The sequence below is a fragment of the Alosa sapidissima genome, chromosome 22 (assembly GCF_018492685.1).
Source record: "Alosa sapidissima isolate fAloSap1 chromosome 22, fAloSap1.pri, whole genome shotgun sequence".
Classification (NCBI taxonomy): Eukaryota; Metazoa; Chordata; class Actinopteri; order Clupeiformes; family Clupeidae; genus Alosa; species Alosa sapidissima.
In genome coordinates this window covers 14,157,501-14,174,891 of record NC_055978.1, presented here as the reverse complement: position 1 = coordinate 14,174,891, position 17,391 = coordinate 14,157,501, and the positions used below count along the sequence as shown (strand labels likewise).

General features: G+C 41.5%; 2 protein-coding genes across 4 annotated transcripts in view; both read left to right on the top strand.

The window, feature by feature from the left end:
• Positions 1-5,799: 5,799 nt before the first annotated feature.
• Positions 5,800-12,669, top strand: ccdc107 (coiled-coil domain containing 107). The gene is made up of 6 exons (XM_042079171.1): positions 5,800-6,075; positions 6,496-6,728; positions 6,886-6,958; positions 7,244-7,334; positions 7,831-7,940; positions 10,139-12,669. The coding sequence occupies exons 1-6, from the start codon at positions 5,940-5,942 to the stop codon at positions 10,507-10,509; spliced, it is 1,014 nt and encodes a 337-aa protein (XP_041935105.1). The 5' UTR covers positions 5,800-5,939; the 3' UTR covers positions 10,510-12,669.
• A 2,031-nt stretch (positions 12,670-14,700) lies between these two features.
• Positions 14,701-17,391, top strand: part of kcnc2 (potassium voltage-gated channel, Shaw-related subfamily, member 2) — a 64,728-nt gene continuing 62,037 nt past the window's right edge. For all 3 annotated transcript variants that reach the window (XR_006026480.1, XM_042079101.1, XM_042079100.1), the window contains exon 1: positions 14,701-15,763. Coding sequence is in view for 2 of the 3 variants with exons in the window: in XM_042079101.1 (XP_041935035.1) it covers positions 15,206-15,763 (558 nt within the window). In the remaining variant the exon portion in view is untranslated. The remainder of the gene's footprint in view (positions 15,764-17,391) is intronic.

The window sequence follows — 17,391 nt, the reverse complement described above, 5'->3', positions numbered from 1 at the left end:
GCAGGGTAACAGGGGAAAGCTGTGTGATTACTTGGTGTTCCTTAAATACATGGAGTTGGACAGTGCAATGCCTCAGCTTTACAAACTGTTCTCATTAGTGGCAACAATTGGAGCTACATCTGCAGGTGTAGAAAGGAGCTTCTGTTTAAAGCGGCTCAAGTCCTACACCTGTAACACAATGGGCCAAGGCTGTTTAAGCAGCCTAGCTCTGCTGGCCATTGAGAGGACACTGGTCAAGTCGCTGGAAAAGACGCCTACTTGGTACGACAGGGTCACAGATAATTTTCTTGAAAAAGAACATAGGGAGGAATTTACGTATAAAGAAATGGACAATTTGTATGATGTAGGCCTAAAATGAGCTTCCCCTCTTTGAAAGACCAGCCACTGCTTTGCTGTGCTTTTTTTTTATATTTTCTGAGTTTATGCTGCCTACCAAGTGGTTCTGCCTGACTGTCTATTTGTGTTTAGCATTAAAACCTACATAACCTACTCTCTGCCTCTGAGTCTGCTTTTTTTTTCACAGTTTCTTACCTGACCTCACCGGCCCTGACTTTTTTTATTTAACTTTTCTCAATCAAAACGACACAACTGCAATTTTATTGATATTACCTGAAACACAATTAAATACCATGACTTATTAATGTTTTCAAAAATCGAGATATAGTGTTTTGGAATCAAACTCTTACTTTAGAGGGAGGAGGGGGAATACCTGGAGGGGGCTTTACTAATTCCAAATCTGGGAAAAAAACAGAATGAAATACTCACACTGCTAAAAACTCCCATACATTTATTGTGTGCTGCAACGTTTCGACCTGGCTGGGAGACCAAGAGGGGGGTTTATTAATTCCAAATATGGGGAAAAAAGAGGATCCATCCATCTACTTCCATTTGCCCTCCATCTCGCCGGTGGGGATGTGCACACTACTACAACTATATAAAAACCAGAGAATACCAAACAACTTATTCATTGTTTTACAAAATGCCTATGTGTTCACCTATCTCACTCCATAAGACCAGAGACTTTCTAATGAGGAGACACAGCACTCAAAAAATACTCCATAGAAATGCATGGGGCTAGTTTGTCACGCCAATATGGCCGTTGTCTACACATATCCCACCCCTTCCTCGGCAAAACGTCGACATGTGAATACATTGAGCCAATCATGTGGTGTGATGTGAATACATTGAGCCAATCGTATGGTGTGTTGTGAAGACATCGTGCCAATCATGTGTTGTGATCTCGCCGCTGGAGCAAGATTGGTGTCGTGAAGCCTTGCGCACGCGCAGTTCGACCCAAAGACTGTGCCCGATGAGTGCCCATAAAACGTTGGTATATGGCCGCCGAGTGGAGGGACTTGCCTAAAAGGACTTTGATAAGACCCTCCAAGAGCAAGGTTATTTCTTGCCATCATACCTCACATGGGTTCCCTTTCAGCTCCTCATCAGATCTCTCTCTGCCTCTAATGTTGTTGTGGTCCCCTTCTCTGTACCTACACATCTGTCTGACTTGCTGTTGCCATTTTCTCACAACTCTATTAGTTTCACTAAAATGTATGGGTTTAGGCCTAAGTGACAGGAAATTCACCTGGCAACACATCTTGCTTCCAACTACACACTCAAACATCCCTCTGTGAGGGGTGCAGAAATATCATGTCTTGCGTCCAATGTGCAAGCTCTAACTGAATAATGCAGGCATGAAGTGAAAGTGGGGGAGTTCGGTCATTGCTGAGCTGTTCTGTGTGTTTACCTACAAGATAATAAATACATAGGCAACCGGATGTTGAGTTCCATAAACAGTGGAAATATAAGTCTTATATTTTACATGTACAATACATAATAATAAAAGTGTTGTGGAAGTATTACACGTTTACTGTTTAATAGAGAATCTGCGGGACAAGGCAAACCGAAATGGTCACAGTTAGGCTAGCCTATGTCTTTTCAAGTTCATTATTGGGGATGCGCCAGCGTCTTTTTAGTACAGCGGCTAAGCACCGGAATCGTTCAGTTTTTGCAGAAAGCATGAAACTTGGCACAGTTATACTATTGCCCCAGTGATCAAAAATTGAAATGGACCCCAACACATAGCGCCCCCTAGTGGCCGACATCTTGAATTTAAATATGGCTACCATTCTTAATAGAATTGTTGATACAACTTCAAAATTAAACAAGATAAAAAAGTATTTTAAGTTCTAACACTCAATTGTTAGGGTCAAGGAAGCTATTGACAGGATTTCCAAACAAACTTGATGTTTTTGCCATTTTGAAATCCAATATGGAGGATACCAAATGTGAAAATATAGACCATCTCTATTGTTATTCATGATAGAAATATCATTCAAAAACAATTTAAAAGTTTGAACAGTCATTTTATCACATGACAACCTCAATAATATACAAGGCATCAAGTATAATCTGGTAAGATTCCAATATGGCCACTATGTGTAAGAAAATAAGCCAATTATTCTATATCTTGGTTAATTGAAGTAACTACCTACATCATCAATACATTCTTATTCTACCTTCTTCTCTTTCTGAGCAAACCTTAACTCTTACTTACTATACACTGCTCAAAAAAATATACACTTTAAAAAATAAAACACATCAGATTTCAATGGGGAAAAAACATCATGCTGGATATCTACATTACATTAGGCTGACACATTTTTAGCTAAAGCGCCTTACAACCTGGTAAACAGTTTAATGCTTTTAAAACAATTCTCTCAACAATCCTAGAACAATTTAAAACAGTTCAAAAAAGTAGAGTACAATAGGGAAGAGTGCATAAGTGAGTACTGTTTTTATACAGTCAAGTCAGGTGGTAAGTTCTAGAATTAGCTAGTTGTAAATAGTGCTACGAGAGAAGATATTCTCTGAAGAGCTGGGTCTTCAGGAGTTTTTTGAAGATGGAGAGGGATGTCCCTGCTCTAGTAGGAACTGGTAGCGCGTTCTACCAACGAGGAACAACAGATGAAAAAAGTTTGGATTGACCTGAGCGTACCGGTGGAAGAGCTAGACAATGTTTGTCTGAAGAGCGCAACGGTTGGGGGGTAGTATATAATGCCTGTATGAGGGCATTCAAGTAGGTGGGAGCAGTAGGTTTAGCTGGGAGGACCAGCAGTTTGTTTTTTGAGAGGTTTAGCTGGAGGTGGTGTGCCTTCATCCATGAAGATATGTCTGAGAGGCAATCCGTGGTCCGTGTCGAGACCAAAGGGTCATCAGGTGGAAAGAACAGATAAAGCTATGTGTCATCTGCATAGCAGTGGTATGAGAAGCTGTGCGAATGTATAATCTGTAAAGTGTTGTGGATAGCAAAGAGAAGGGGGCCCAGTACTGAGCCCTGGGGGATCCCTGTGGTGGGATGGTGAGGTGCGGACAGATGTCCAAGCCATGATACGTTAAACGAGCATCTTGTGAGGTAGGATTCAAACTGATATGGACTGGGTAATATGTTAGGAACAAAAGGATGTGACTTCGTTATTTGGGAATGAAGCTAGTACATTTTGCTTGAATTTCAGCGCAGCAACTCATGATGGTACTCAGTAGTTTGTATGGCCCCGACATGCTTGATGGCATCGGGGCATGCTCCTAATGAAATGGCGGATGGTGTCCTGGGGAATTACTTAGCTCCTTGACAGTCGGTGGTGCAACCTGGCGGTGTTGGATAGACCAAAATATAATGTCCCAGAGGTGTTCAATTGGATTTAAGTCAGGGGAGTGTGGGGGGGGACAGTCAATGGTATCAATGCCTTCATCCTCAAGGAACTGCCTGCACATTATCGCTACATGTGTCCAGCCATTGTTGTGCATCAGGAGGAATCCAGGGCCCCCTGCACCAATACAGGGTCAGACAATGGGTCTGAAGTTTTCATCCTGATGCCTAAGAGTAGTGAGGGTGCAGTTCTCTTGCCCGTAGAGGTGTGTGCGTCCTTCCAAGGATATCCCTCCCCCAGACCATCACTGGCCCACCACCAAACCAGTCATGCTGAATGATGTTGCAGGCAGCATTACATTCTCCAAGACATCTTTAAACGTCACATGTGCTCAGGGTGAACCTGGTCTCATTTGTGAAAAGCACAGGGCGTCAATGGCGAACCTGCCAATTTTGTAATCTATGGCAAATGCCAATTGAGCTGCACAGTGCTGGGCAGTGAGCATAGGTCCTTCCAGAGGCCATCGGGCCCTCAGGCCACCTTCATGAAGTCTGACAGTGTGGTCAGAGACATTCACACCAGCGGCTTGGAGGAGGTCATTTTGTAGGGCTCTGGCAGGGCTCCTACTGTTTGTTGTTGCACAAAGGAGCACAAAGGAGGATACTGGTCCTGCTGCTGGGTTAAAGGTGGATACTGGTCCTGCTGCTGGGTTAAGGACCCTCTACCATCCTGCCCAGCTCTCTTTGAGCAACTGTCTACTGGAATCTCCTACATGCTCTTGAGACTGCGCTGGGAGACACAGCAATCCTTCTGGCAATGGAACATATTGGTGTGCCATTCTGGAGGAGTTGGACTACCTGTGCAACGTTTGTAGGCTCAAGGTACTGGCTTATGCTACCAGTAGTGACACTGACCCTAGCCAAATGTGAAACTAGTGAAAAATCAGTCAAGGAGGATAAAGATGGAAAATGTATCATTTGCCACCACCTCTAATATTCCTGTTTTTACAGACCTATCTCCCTTCTTTCTTTCTTGTCAAAGTTTTTGGAGAAAATGGTCTTCAAGCAAGTCTTGGACTTACTATATCAGAACAACCTGCTAGAACAACCTATGCAGTCTGTTTTCAAGAGTCATTCTACTGAAACTGCTTTTCTGTCTGTGACCGAAGCATTGACAGTAGCTAAGTCCTCATCTAAGTTGCTAAGTCATTAGTATTCATTCTACTAGACTTATCTGCAGCCTTAGATACTGTTAACCATGACATTCTCCTTTCAACACTATCTGAACTGGAATGTCTAGGAAAGCCCTTGACTGGTTTAAATCCTACCTTAAAGGGCACATGACCTCACCACAGGTGTGCATCAGGGATCAGTATTAGGGCCCCTACTTTTCTCTATTTTCACACTTCCTTGGGTGAGACCATTCGCTCCCATTAATTTGATTATCACTGCTATGCGGACGATACTCAACTTTACCTGTCTTAAGCATCTGGTGTTTCCACCAGACTTGGCGCTGAACGCACTAGCAAGTGTCCTAAAAGTGCTGGATCACTGACTAGCATGAGCCCTAATGTGTCAGGAGGGAGCTAAACTCATAAGGTATTACATATTTAAATTAGCTTCATTGACAGACATAATCATTTTATGGGATGCAAAATATTAAACTACAATAAAACAAAATAGACCTTTTCAAACAATCACTATAAGCCTTAAAAGAACCTTTATCATATGCTAATTGGCCCCACCCACCTCAATTGAATTAGGCTAACAGTAGGATGTGTTGGACTGGGTTATGTACTAATTTATCTAACTATGACTGTGTGTACAATATGTACTAATTTATCTTACTCTAGGATAGAAGACAAAATAGCTAATTTCCCAAAAGGCAGCATATGTTTTTAAGAGACTTGACACCAAGGGTTTTAGCCTCCTTGCTAGCATGCCATTAAAAAAATAAAATAAAAATAAATAAATTAAAAAAAAAAACTTGAGCGCAATCTCTTGTAGACAGCTGGATTTAGTCCTTCTGGATTTTGTGTTGAGGCGCAATTTGTATCTTCTCATGTGTAGCCTACGTTATTCACACTCCAGTCCAGTAGAGGGAAATAAAAGGTTGATAAAGCACTATGGGAAGTCCTCATAATCAGAGAAGAAGACCCAGTGAGAAATAAACGCAAAAGCAATTTGGCACTTTCCAAGAAAACTAGGTGTATCTACTTTATTTGTTCTTTCGCTATTTTCGGGTGGTGCACTGTCTAAGATTTTTATTTTTGAAATCGTTGGTACAAGAATGGTCCTGTCGTCCTCACAGCAAGTTGTTGTTGCCTTCACTGCTGTTCTGTTCGCATTTGTGGTGTTCCCCAGAATGTTCGGAGGTGGGACAGGGTCGAGGGAACCCAAGTCTTATGAACAGCGATACAAGAAAGGTACGGCCTAAGTTCCCTAGCTAGGCTATTCCATTATTTTTGCGAATTAAGTTTTTGTGTTGACATGCTGTCCTCACGTCTTACTTGCAAGCTTCCACATGATGCGAAGATAACATTAGCTTCGCATGCAATGTCTGCGTCACTAACGTTACAATAGCCTATGTATTTTATTTATTAATGTATTGTATTTAATGATATATATGACATGTATTTAATGATATATATGACATGTATTTTTGGTGCCATATTTTGCTGTATGTTATAGCCCAAACATTTGTTTATGTGTCTTTGTCCAAAGACCATGGCTGTTGTTGAATAATCTCCGATTATGTGGGCCCAATCTCTCCTACCATGAAAGTATTACATGTAAATAATGTTGATCGTGCTCCCCTGTCTGTCTTCATGGTTGTGTTGTATCAGGTCCAGGCCCAGGGGCATTAAAGGGGCAGCCGTTCAGCATGAACCCCACCTCCCAGCCTGGCCACCAGGGCCAGAGTGCAGAGAGCATAAAGCAGATGAGGAAGATGGTGGAGCAGGAGATGAAGAGTGATAAATATAAATCCAACAGTAACAACAACAAAGGCTACGTCTTCACCCTCATGCCTATGTATGCCATCGGTGTGGGGCTGTTTGCTGTGTACAAGTTCTTGAAGGTGTGGGGATTTCATGAGACTGACCGTGGTTGTTAGACATGAACTTGAACTTTAAATCACATGTTTATTTCTCTCTCTCTCACACACACACACTCTACATTCTCTCCTTTATTGTTAATCTCTTACATCAAAACATAAACACTGTGTTTTTATGCAGATTAAATCGGCAGACGACATGCAAGCCCAGAAGGACAAGCTTACAAAAGGGGCCAAAAAATCTGAACAAACAGGTGTGTGTGTGTGTGTGTGTGTGTGTGTGTGTCTGTGTCTGTGTCTGTGTCTGTGTCTCTGTGTGTGGATGTCTGTGTGTGTGTGTGTGTGTCTGTGTCTGTGTCTGTGTGTCTATATTTGCTTAGTGGCAGAGCTACTCCCTTGTGTTTGCCTATTTCATTGAGCATGGGAACCGCATGAATGTGTGGTTTTGTGAAGGCAAATGAAGCCAGGTCTGTGTATGTGTACACGTGCATGTGGATGTTGCCAAGATGACCGCTGTTTTGTTTGTTCGTCGCTCACAGAAAGCCAGTTGAACGAGTTGGAGCAGCGGCTAGCGCAGACGGAGAGAATGCTCAATTCCATTCTTACCCAGCTGGACCCTTTAACAAACTGGTGAGTGTGTACAGTCGAGGGTTCATCTACAGTCCAGCAGTCCAGTATGCAATCCTCTGCAGGGTGTATGTAACGGAGGCAAACTGAGCTAGCATGCTAGTTGGGCGTGTAAATCCTCACACCCCTAACCTTAAGAACGCTTCTAACCGCTGAATTGGAAGCCCTGGGCTTTTAGCTCAGTGGGTTAGAGCGTTCGACTCCCATGGCGGTGTGTGTTGAAGTGGCGGGTTCGAGGGCCGTGAGCGGTGGACCAATTACAACCTCTGTTACATGTAGGACTGTGAGGTGCACAAGCATCACCGCAATGTGGAATAACATTTTTGAATAGATTAATGAATTTGATTTATTAAATTGGTGCATAATTGTCCTTTAACTTTATATTTAATTATATTTTAATTTATAGACCATTTTTGTTTAATGTTCATTGTTACTGCCACTGTGTGAATCAATCTAGTCAAATGCAAGGCCATCTATCTCCTCTCACTCACATTAACAGTGTGAAGTCCGTGGCCATGGACCAGAAGAATGAGATCATGTCCCAACTCCAGAGTATTCGCCAACTGATGAAAAAAAGGGGCATGGAATGCCCTCCCCTCAATATAGAAGGTATTTCATTCTGTTCAGAAATTAACATTCTGTTCTGTTTGCATGTGAATATTTGCATTGGTGCAGAAAACCACTATATTGTCATTAGCGCTGTCACGATCATGACATTTTACTTGTACATTGTACATGTTTTTAATTGGTAGTGAGAACAGGGGCACTTCAACTTCAAATCTCACAACGATTTCGGGTGCGAGTTAGACAGTTACATGTTTTTAATTGTCATAAGGATATTTGCACTACTTTAACTAATTACAATGTTAAAGTCTGGCTACTTTAACCCTTAGAACCCGATTGACGCAAAGTGCGTCAAAAAACACACCCTTTCTTCTCTGTTACATTGCTCCGGAACTGTTCATCGCAGCGAGATGAAACCTTTAAGGACAGAGCAGAAGTGGGGCTTTCCAACGAGTCTGTAAAAAAAATCATGAAATTAAATCAAATTGCATCATATTTACAGTCTATACTTCTCTGCGTTCACCTGCGCACCCATTACTCTCGTTTGAATTATTCGCGAACCCGTGATCGCATAGATATGGCAAGCATATCAGATGAAAGAGGAGACACAGGGCTATCCATTGGTACCATGTATATTGATCCTTCTGGCTTATAAAAACAGACGAAGTGACTGCAAAATAATAACGTCATGGACACAAACCAACGCTGCACACCCATTACTCTCGTTTGAATTACTCTCGGACCCATGATCTGATAGATATGCCACGCATGTCAGATGAAAGAGGAGACTCAGAGCTATCATTTGATACCAAGTACATCCTTCTGGGTTATAAAACAGACGAAGTGACAGCAAAATAATAACTTTATATAGCTGGACTTACCCCACGTTTTTTTCTGTTTTTGTGGCAAAGCATGTTTATAATCCAACGCTATCGTGTGTTTCTCTATGTCAAAGCATGTTCATAATCCGGTTTTGAGATCCTAGCAAATTCCTGCATGGCATCCAATTCAAGGCTCACATTGCATCCCAATTTGTTCACCAAAGAAACACCTTTTTTGCCTTTACTTTGTTCATGGCAATGCAGTAAAAAGTTGAGAATCATTATGAGTGCATACACCATATGCACGCAGGCTAACGCAACCTCGGGTCAAGTCGGGTCAGATCAGTTCGTGTCAAAGATATGGAGCGCAGAAATGTCATTTTTCATCACTAAATAAAAAAATGGCATTTATTTCCGTAAATCACACACCACATATTTCTGTAAATTGCTCAGCCCCAGAGTATCCCTCCAACATGGCAATTGTATTGCCCGATTCAGGACAGTCTACCCTACACACACATGAAATGCATGTAGAGCTATGAGCTTGCTGTGGTGAGATACATGTCGAAGTACTAATACATACTAGTACTAATACATGAAATGATGTATTAGATCTGGATAGCCTAGACTCAAACAATATATAATATGTGTGTGTGGCACAATGACCAGAATAAATCCTTATGAATAAAGGTAGTGAAAATGCCCTAAAAACAGCTTAGGGTTCTAAGGGTTAACAATGTAATTGTGTCTCTTGTTGAGAATTGTTATTCTCAAATGATGGTGATCAAGCGATTATGTAATAATTGTCACATGCCTAATTTTCAATGATTGATTGTGAATGTTTATATCTGAACTTCAGCAGTAGTCAACATATCGGTAGGGGGAATCAGTAGGCTTGTTCATCAATGCTTATGAATGAACACTTATGAATGTCTCAGTGACCATGATGACAATGTTGTATTTTGACATCAGGTCGGATTCAGGTGTTTTGCTTATTATTTCAATGTGTGTAGTCATGGTGAAGATTAATGTTGACAGTGTTGTGATCTTGTTCATTTACATTTAGTGAATGTGGGTACTATGTTTGAGTAAGCAAATCAGTGTGGTGGCCTGGATAACAGGGAGGGGGAGGGGAAATGTGTAAAACAAATTTGTGTTTGTCTGCAAATAATTGCTGTGCTTAGTAATCAGTAACGATAATAAACGATGTGTATACCCATGTCATACTTTTTGTCAACATGTTGAAGATAGACTCACTAGAAACTAGGACCTGGGCGTATGTTTGTGTAATATAAAATATAGTGTTGTGTTATGTCATTTAAATGGAAGGAACTTAAATGATTTTCACCTATGTGCAGCTGTTATGTATCCGTTTTGATGGTTTGCACATTGTTCAGAATTTCCTGCTTTGTGTCCTCACAGAGCCGGCCTGCCAGAGGAACCTGGACGAGCTCATCGAGACCCTGGCAGCACGGCAGAAAGTTCCAGAATCCACAACGGTGCAAGAACAGGAAGGGGAGACAACTTTGGAGCCGGAGTGTGCAGCCTCTGAGCCGGTGAAGACAGGAAATGACATGGACTTGGATGCTGCCACGGAGGTGCTGAGAGGTGGAGAGAAGGAAACAAGTGAACGAAAGGAAGAGGAAGAGGACGAGGAAGGAGAAGACAGTGACCACAGCATGCCCTCCCTGGAGGACCCCAGTGAGATGTCTATAGAAAATATCGGGGCCACCTCTCAGAATGTCACAGAAAGTTCTTTGATCGGTTTGCGGAGGCGCAACAGACCTGAATGAATTGATTTGCCCTTCATGCAAACTTTTGATGTAATGAAAAATATTTATTTACCATTTATTTAATGCAGTCATTGCTTTTAATTGATTTCAACAAACACTACGTGTGTGTGTGTGTGTGTGTGTGTGAGAGAGAGAGAGAGAGAGAGAGAGATCTGAAACCTGACTTGTCATATCATAATCATGAAGATGTTACTTTTTATATTTCACAAGATACTTTGATAGTTTCCTCACTTAATCACTGTAAGTTTTTTTTTAAATCACATTTTTTAGATCATTCTAGAGCCTTGCGGTTTGTTCAAAGTTGCTGTGTAGCTTCATGTTAAAGGAGAAATCCAGCCGATTTTTACATGGATCTTGACCGCTAGACGTCGCCGTTTAGATGATGCCCCCCAGACCTAGCATTGTAGCTGACTTTCCCTTTTTTTTCCCCTATCAACAGTACTCAGCGACGTCTAGCGATCAAGATCCACGTAAAAATCGGCCGCATTTCTCCTTTAAAGTATAAATCCAGCCATATGCTTTTCACTCTGATGCACTGATATAAATTATTTTTTGGCATACACTTCTGGGCAGTCTGGACATGCAGTATGGCTATACTGTATGCCCCCATGTCCTCTTGCAAAGAGTGGATTGAAGGAAGAAGGCTTCCATCATTCATTTTCTTATTTAAATTAAAATGTTCTCTTCTTATTGCATAATGCATGAATCAGTTGGCTCAAGCACTTTTTTCAGTGCAATGCTGTCTTCCTCTTATCCATTATTGATTTATTGGGTATGCTATATATTATGCAATGTTTTTGTTATAACGAAGAATATTAATCTTCACCCTCTCTTGTTTTTTATGCATGATGACAATCATTGCTGTTTTGTTTTTTTTAAATCACAAGTTACATTTTACATTAAGAACCAGATGACACTTAAAGCAGCTGTTTCTTTTTTCAGTTGGTCAAAGGACAGTGGCCATAAGTAAGGTTTGATGGAACGTTTGCTGGAAATCGTTTGACATTGCTTTAAAAACAGAACGTATGAATGGCATGCTTGCTCTCGTTGGCTGTCGAAGGCATACGTTTATACCTCAGTGTGCTCTGAATCTCTTCAGAAGCATCACAGTTCGATCACCTATGGTGAAAATCGAAATGACAATAACAACTGAACTCCATAATCACATTTAATGTAGTAGCCTGTTTTAGCCATAGTTGATCTAGTTACACATAAAACAGAATCAAGTTTAAAAACATCTTTTAGTGCTTGAGTTCTTCAGAGTTTTGCAGCCCCTCATTGTGCTTCTAAGCAGTTTGAAGTAGATATAGCGAGAGGTCTGCCCCACTGTTTAAAGTTTGCATGAAAACACTGAAGTTTGTGTGAAGAGCTATGACTATAAATACATGTCCCTGATTAGGCTGCTCATTTGAGTGGTGATAATTAGTCGTTCCACTGTTTGTCTACTGTCTTCTTGTCTTGTCGTTTCAGAAGTTAATATGTACGATTGTTAACTAAAGTGTGCTTATTAATAATATGTATGCCTTGTGTGAAATTATATGTGTCATTGTTTTAGTTTTTATCATACAGTGTAAGTTTTCTTTTTTTGTCTCCTGCTTTTCTGCAAGGAAACTTGTCTGCATCTGCAAAGATACTTGTACATCTTGACACCTGACATTTTACCACTTGGCAAGACTGGCATCCCAAAGGAAAATCTCTTGTCTAGAAAATGTCTTTTCTTTGGCTCATGACAAATTAATCAGCTCTTACTGAGATCTCATCTGTTTCTCCTAAGGGACCCCCAGGAGAAATAAGGTGAGATAAGAATAGATTGAGAATATCTTAAGTTGAATTTAAATTGGACTTGGCCTGAGACTAGAGGAGAGCTATTTCTCAGCTGCTGTGGAATGGTAGGCCTATGTTTATCTTCCATTAGAAATATTTGTCTGCTTCACTGTATTCAGAGGTTAATAAGAAATATTTTGAGCAATGCTGATTTTTCCCCCCAGCATAGATTCTCATGTGTTTGTTTACACTGTTTGGCAGTTTGTACCCTTTTTTCATTTCCATTGTTTGTAATTTAAAGTTTGTAAGTGGTACTGTTAGAATGATAGAATGCATCTAAGACAAGAGAAACAACATGTTGTATGCCTTACTTTAATACAAAATGACAATGAAAAATATTGTTGTTACTGTTGTTTTTTGTGAGCCCGCACCACTGTATTCTTGCTGTATGCCTTACTTTCAAATGGTTTTGTGTCAAATCAAAATAGTGCATAGAGACAACGAGCCGTGTAGACCAGTGGTTCTCAAATGGGGGTACGTGAAGGCACTCCAGGGAGTACGTGAGATTTTAAAATATACATATCATTTGCAAAATATACAATCATTTGCAATACATTTAGTAAAGGATTATTAAAATTTAAAATGTTCAGAATAGTTTTTTTTTTTTCAAATGTTTGAATTTTGTTTGTGTTTATCAGTTCCAACGTTTAATAAATTAGACACTGATGGCACAGTGCTCTGTTTTAAGTCTTTTTTTCTCAACTAAAAATGCTTTGCGCTGGTAGGGGGTACTTGGCTGAAAAAATATTTCACAGGGGGTACACCACTGAAAAAAGGTTGAGAACCACTGGTGTAGACCAATTAGCGTCTGTTCAGCAGTAGGCCGCTTCTTTCCCTGGATGGTGTGCTAAACTCGGTGAACAGCAGAGGGCGCTTTGCCTTTGGCAATTATTTCTGATAGGCTATTTCACGGGCATGGGATCTGTACAGAAGTTATTCAGAAGATGAAGGACCTCAACATGTTTGTGTGGCTACTTTTTTCTCTTAGCAGGGCCAAAGAATCAGCAAGAGAGTGAAACATTCATATTCATTGAATTAAATGACATGCTGTCTCCAAATAATGCCACAAGGCTATTTTATTTTCGAACCATGAGCATGTTATCACAACAATGCGATTTAATAAATTAATTAGATAAAGAGTGGTGACGCCTATCTACGGATAAATTACGAGCTGTCAGTAACAAGTTGAAGTTCTGTCTCTTTAAATAGTAGGCATTCACGCGTTTACTTTATTTCGTCTTTATCTCTTCTGCAGTCGTCAGATGTGCAGTCTGCATTTATGTTCTAGACATCATTCAGGCATCATATTATTATTTCGAATAACGCATAATTTTCATTGTTATGAAGAAATATACTATTTGAAGTAGGTAGTAACATTGCATTCTATGATAAGAATCAGCAATCACGTGCGGCGCGTCTAGCTGTTCTATTTTTAGAAGAAGCGAGTAAGTGAGCGAGCGAGTGAGTGAGTAAGCGGAAGAGTGTTAGAGAAAGGGCTTGTGTCGTAAACGCATGCAACTCCATGATAAGCGAACCTACTAGAAGTTCGTCGCCACCACGCCGGAGAAGGAGAGAAAGCCTCTAAACACTGGCCAAATTAAATCCTGCGTGTCCAGGTGGAATAACTAGTTCAAGTATCGTAATGAACAACCCTATAACCACTGGGCAATCCGATATACTTTGTCCCAAATTTAAGACCGGACCGGTTATTTGCGCACGCAACATTCCTTTACATAGAAAGTTCCATAGGTCTCAAATTCAACTTAAAGAGACACTCAGTTTAATTCTAAATAAAGGCAATTACTGGCTAAGACCCTAATACTGAGCGAATCCAACACGTATAGAACCAACTTCAAATAAGCACGACCAAAATGAACGGGCAAATGAAATGGGATTGTAACGCTACTATATCGAAGCGAGCTGTCATGTTAGTTTTTTTAATAAGGGGTTTGGATTATTTTGAGTTCTGACCTGAGACTGACTGTTACGTGACAAAATATGTACAGGCTCGTGTAAAAATAGCAAAAGCATTGCTTGAAAACAGAAGAGGTGGCTGGTGCTGATAGCTCCACAGCCTAACATGGTATAATCGTGTCAAAGCAAAAAAAAAAAAGGTTTTTCCAAGAAACAATCATTGGTTAACACACCTAAAATATTTGAGAAGTGTATTAACCTATACGAATGAGAAAACGAATGCTTGGATACACTGGTTATGCTATTACACTCGCATGGGTTTTCTCAGTTACAGGCAACAGTTTGTTGATCTTAGAAAATGCAACCTGAAATGGGCGTGTATGAAAGCAACTGTCTGCGCTGTAGAAACAAAGCACGCCTTGAAGAAGGGAGGAGAGTAACCGTGTTGCCCTTGACGCTGTTACCGGAGTAACACGCACATTTTTAGACAGATGGGAGAGAATCCAAAGACGCCTCTTGCGTTCTATATTCTCAGTGCATGCGGTTGAACGTGACGGATAAATATTCAGGGTGTACCTTTGGCTGCATCCGAGTTCACCTCGGCGCCTGGTAAGAGTGAAGAGGTCACAGAGACAAATAAAACGCTCACAGCATGTGTTGTGACTTCACATAGGGCCACATAGAGAGGAAGACATGCGAGAGGCTGTGAGAGGCCGGACGTGTGTAGGAAAGTGAGTGCGGGAGATTGAGAGACACTTTCAAAAGATTTCACCAATGATGTGATTTCCATCTCCATATGAAATCAGAGATCCTTTCGGCCAACGGAGCGACTGCACCTTTTTGGATTCGGATAGCTATTTGGTGCTCATAAACGGACAGGGTGTGCGCGCGCCGTAGCTCGTTGTTGCTATCGACTCGCTCGATACTTTTTCCAGCAAGTCATGTCTTACCCAGAGCTATGGGTAAGTTCGACGACAACGAGAGGATAATCCTCAATGTTGGGGGAACCAGGCACGAAACATACCGAACCACATTAAGGACTCTGCCAGGCACACGGTTGGCTCTCCTCGCCTCCGATTCTGACATCGAGTCTGTTCTGGACCACCTGCAACAAGTTCCTGGCTTTATTGAGTACAATGCGCGTAACAACGAATACTTTTTCGATCGCCACCCGGGAGTTTTCGCATATGTCCTCAACTACTACAGGACCGGGAAACTCCACTGCCCGGCAGATGTCTGCGGTCCACTCTTCGAGGAAGAGTTGTCATTTTGGGGCATCGATGAGACGGACGTGGAGCCTTGCTGCTGGATGACTTATCGCCAGCACAGGGACGCAGAGGAGGCTCTCGATGTCTTTGAAATGAACGTGGACAACGGGGACGATGAGGATGAGATTGGGAAAAGACTAGGTATCGAAGATGTATCTCCCACTCATGGCAATGTCAGCTTTTGGAAAAAGTGGCAACCGGTGATGTGGAATCTATTCGAAGATCCCTACTCTTCCAGGGCAGCAAGGGTAAGAAGTGCGCTTGGAAAGGTTGATGGCTTTTTGTGCCAAGTTGCCAACACATGGAATTTCCCACCTCTTTCTTCCGTTCTTTCTTTCTCCATACTCTTTCACTTCTCCCTCTCCCGTAATTCTACATATAAGTCCCTCTATGTCCTTGATTATAGTATAGGTGGTTTACTGATTTGTGCGCCCTGAGCGCAGTACTTGGAGAGCAACGGCTCCCCAAAATATGCGGTACAGACATACTGCGTACAGTCCAAACGCGCGTAGAAACAGCCCCAATTATTTATCAGTGACGTTAAATAGACATGCACCCTGTTTGTTGTAACTTATTGGGGTATCCAATGCTCTATTAACTTTAGCTAAAGATGGAAATAACATCAAACTGACATCTAAGGTAGACGCAAATGTACATAGTAGGACGCAGGATTGGGGAACAGATGTGATTATTTGAGGAACTAATTAAAGATCATCTTAGATCATAGATCATCTTAGATCATATCAGCAACATTTTGACACCATCATATCCAAATATCTACTGATATATTAATAACATAAATTCACATCTTCTGCATATTATAACGCATATTTAACTACACTAGCCTATGTGTTGAAAGACGACTTTGGGCCCTTGCATTAATGTTCTATTTACTTGACAAATAAATAATCCCCTATACCTATGTCATGTCCATGAAAATGTCAAAGCTGTGATTATGGTTGCCTGTCCATTATGGCATATGAAAAACATGCTTAAAATGTAGGCAGATATTTAGATTGGGACATTGTGTACAATCTTTATTAAATTAAACAGTGTCTAAGATCTATACCCTCAACAGGTTAGATGTGTAAGACTCAGCAGTGTGACCTTGCCACACACACACACACACACACACACACACACACATGGAGTGCATGGAACTGCAAGGAAGTCAATACTGTGTTCGGTAATTGCACTGTTAAGTGGTTCTTTGAAGTATTTTAGTTTCACCGGGTATTACTAATCTAATATTGCCAGAAGTGGCAGATCGACTTAGACCCAGGAGATTTGTAGACTATATGCGTGTGTGTGTGTGTGTGTGTGTGTGTGTGTGTGTGTGTGTGTGTGTGTGTGTGTGTGTGTGTGTGTGTGTGTGAGTGTGTCTGAGAGGGCTGGATGAAGTAAGCCAGTGTAATATGGCATGCTTTGATGCTGCCAGCTCCGCACATGTCTATTGGGATGTTTTGCTTTAGTTACTGAATGCTGTCTCACCTTGCCCTGGACAGCTGCGGCGAGGGAAAATGCGGCCACCTAATCCCTCCGTGACAGGGTGTTACAGAGGAGGAATAACAAATGATCCCTCTATGGAAATGAGGCTGCTCCCCTTTTAGCGCTTCCCTTTCTCCTCGACAGAGAGAGGGAGAGAAAGTGTTCCCTGCTCACTTTTGCCACAGGGTGAGAAGCCCACTAACCACAGGCAGATTTTTACCCTTCAGATCAGGGGTTACGAAAAGGCTTTGGCTTAGGCAGGGGTAACAGATCATCATGTTGAGCCAGGCCCTATTGCTCCTAGTAATGAATTGCAGTGGCACACACACACACACACACACACACACACACACACACACACACACACACACACACACACACACACACA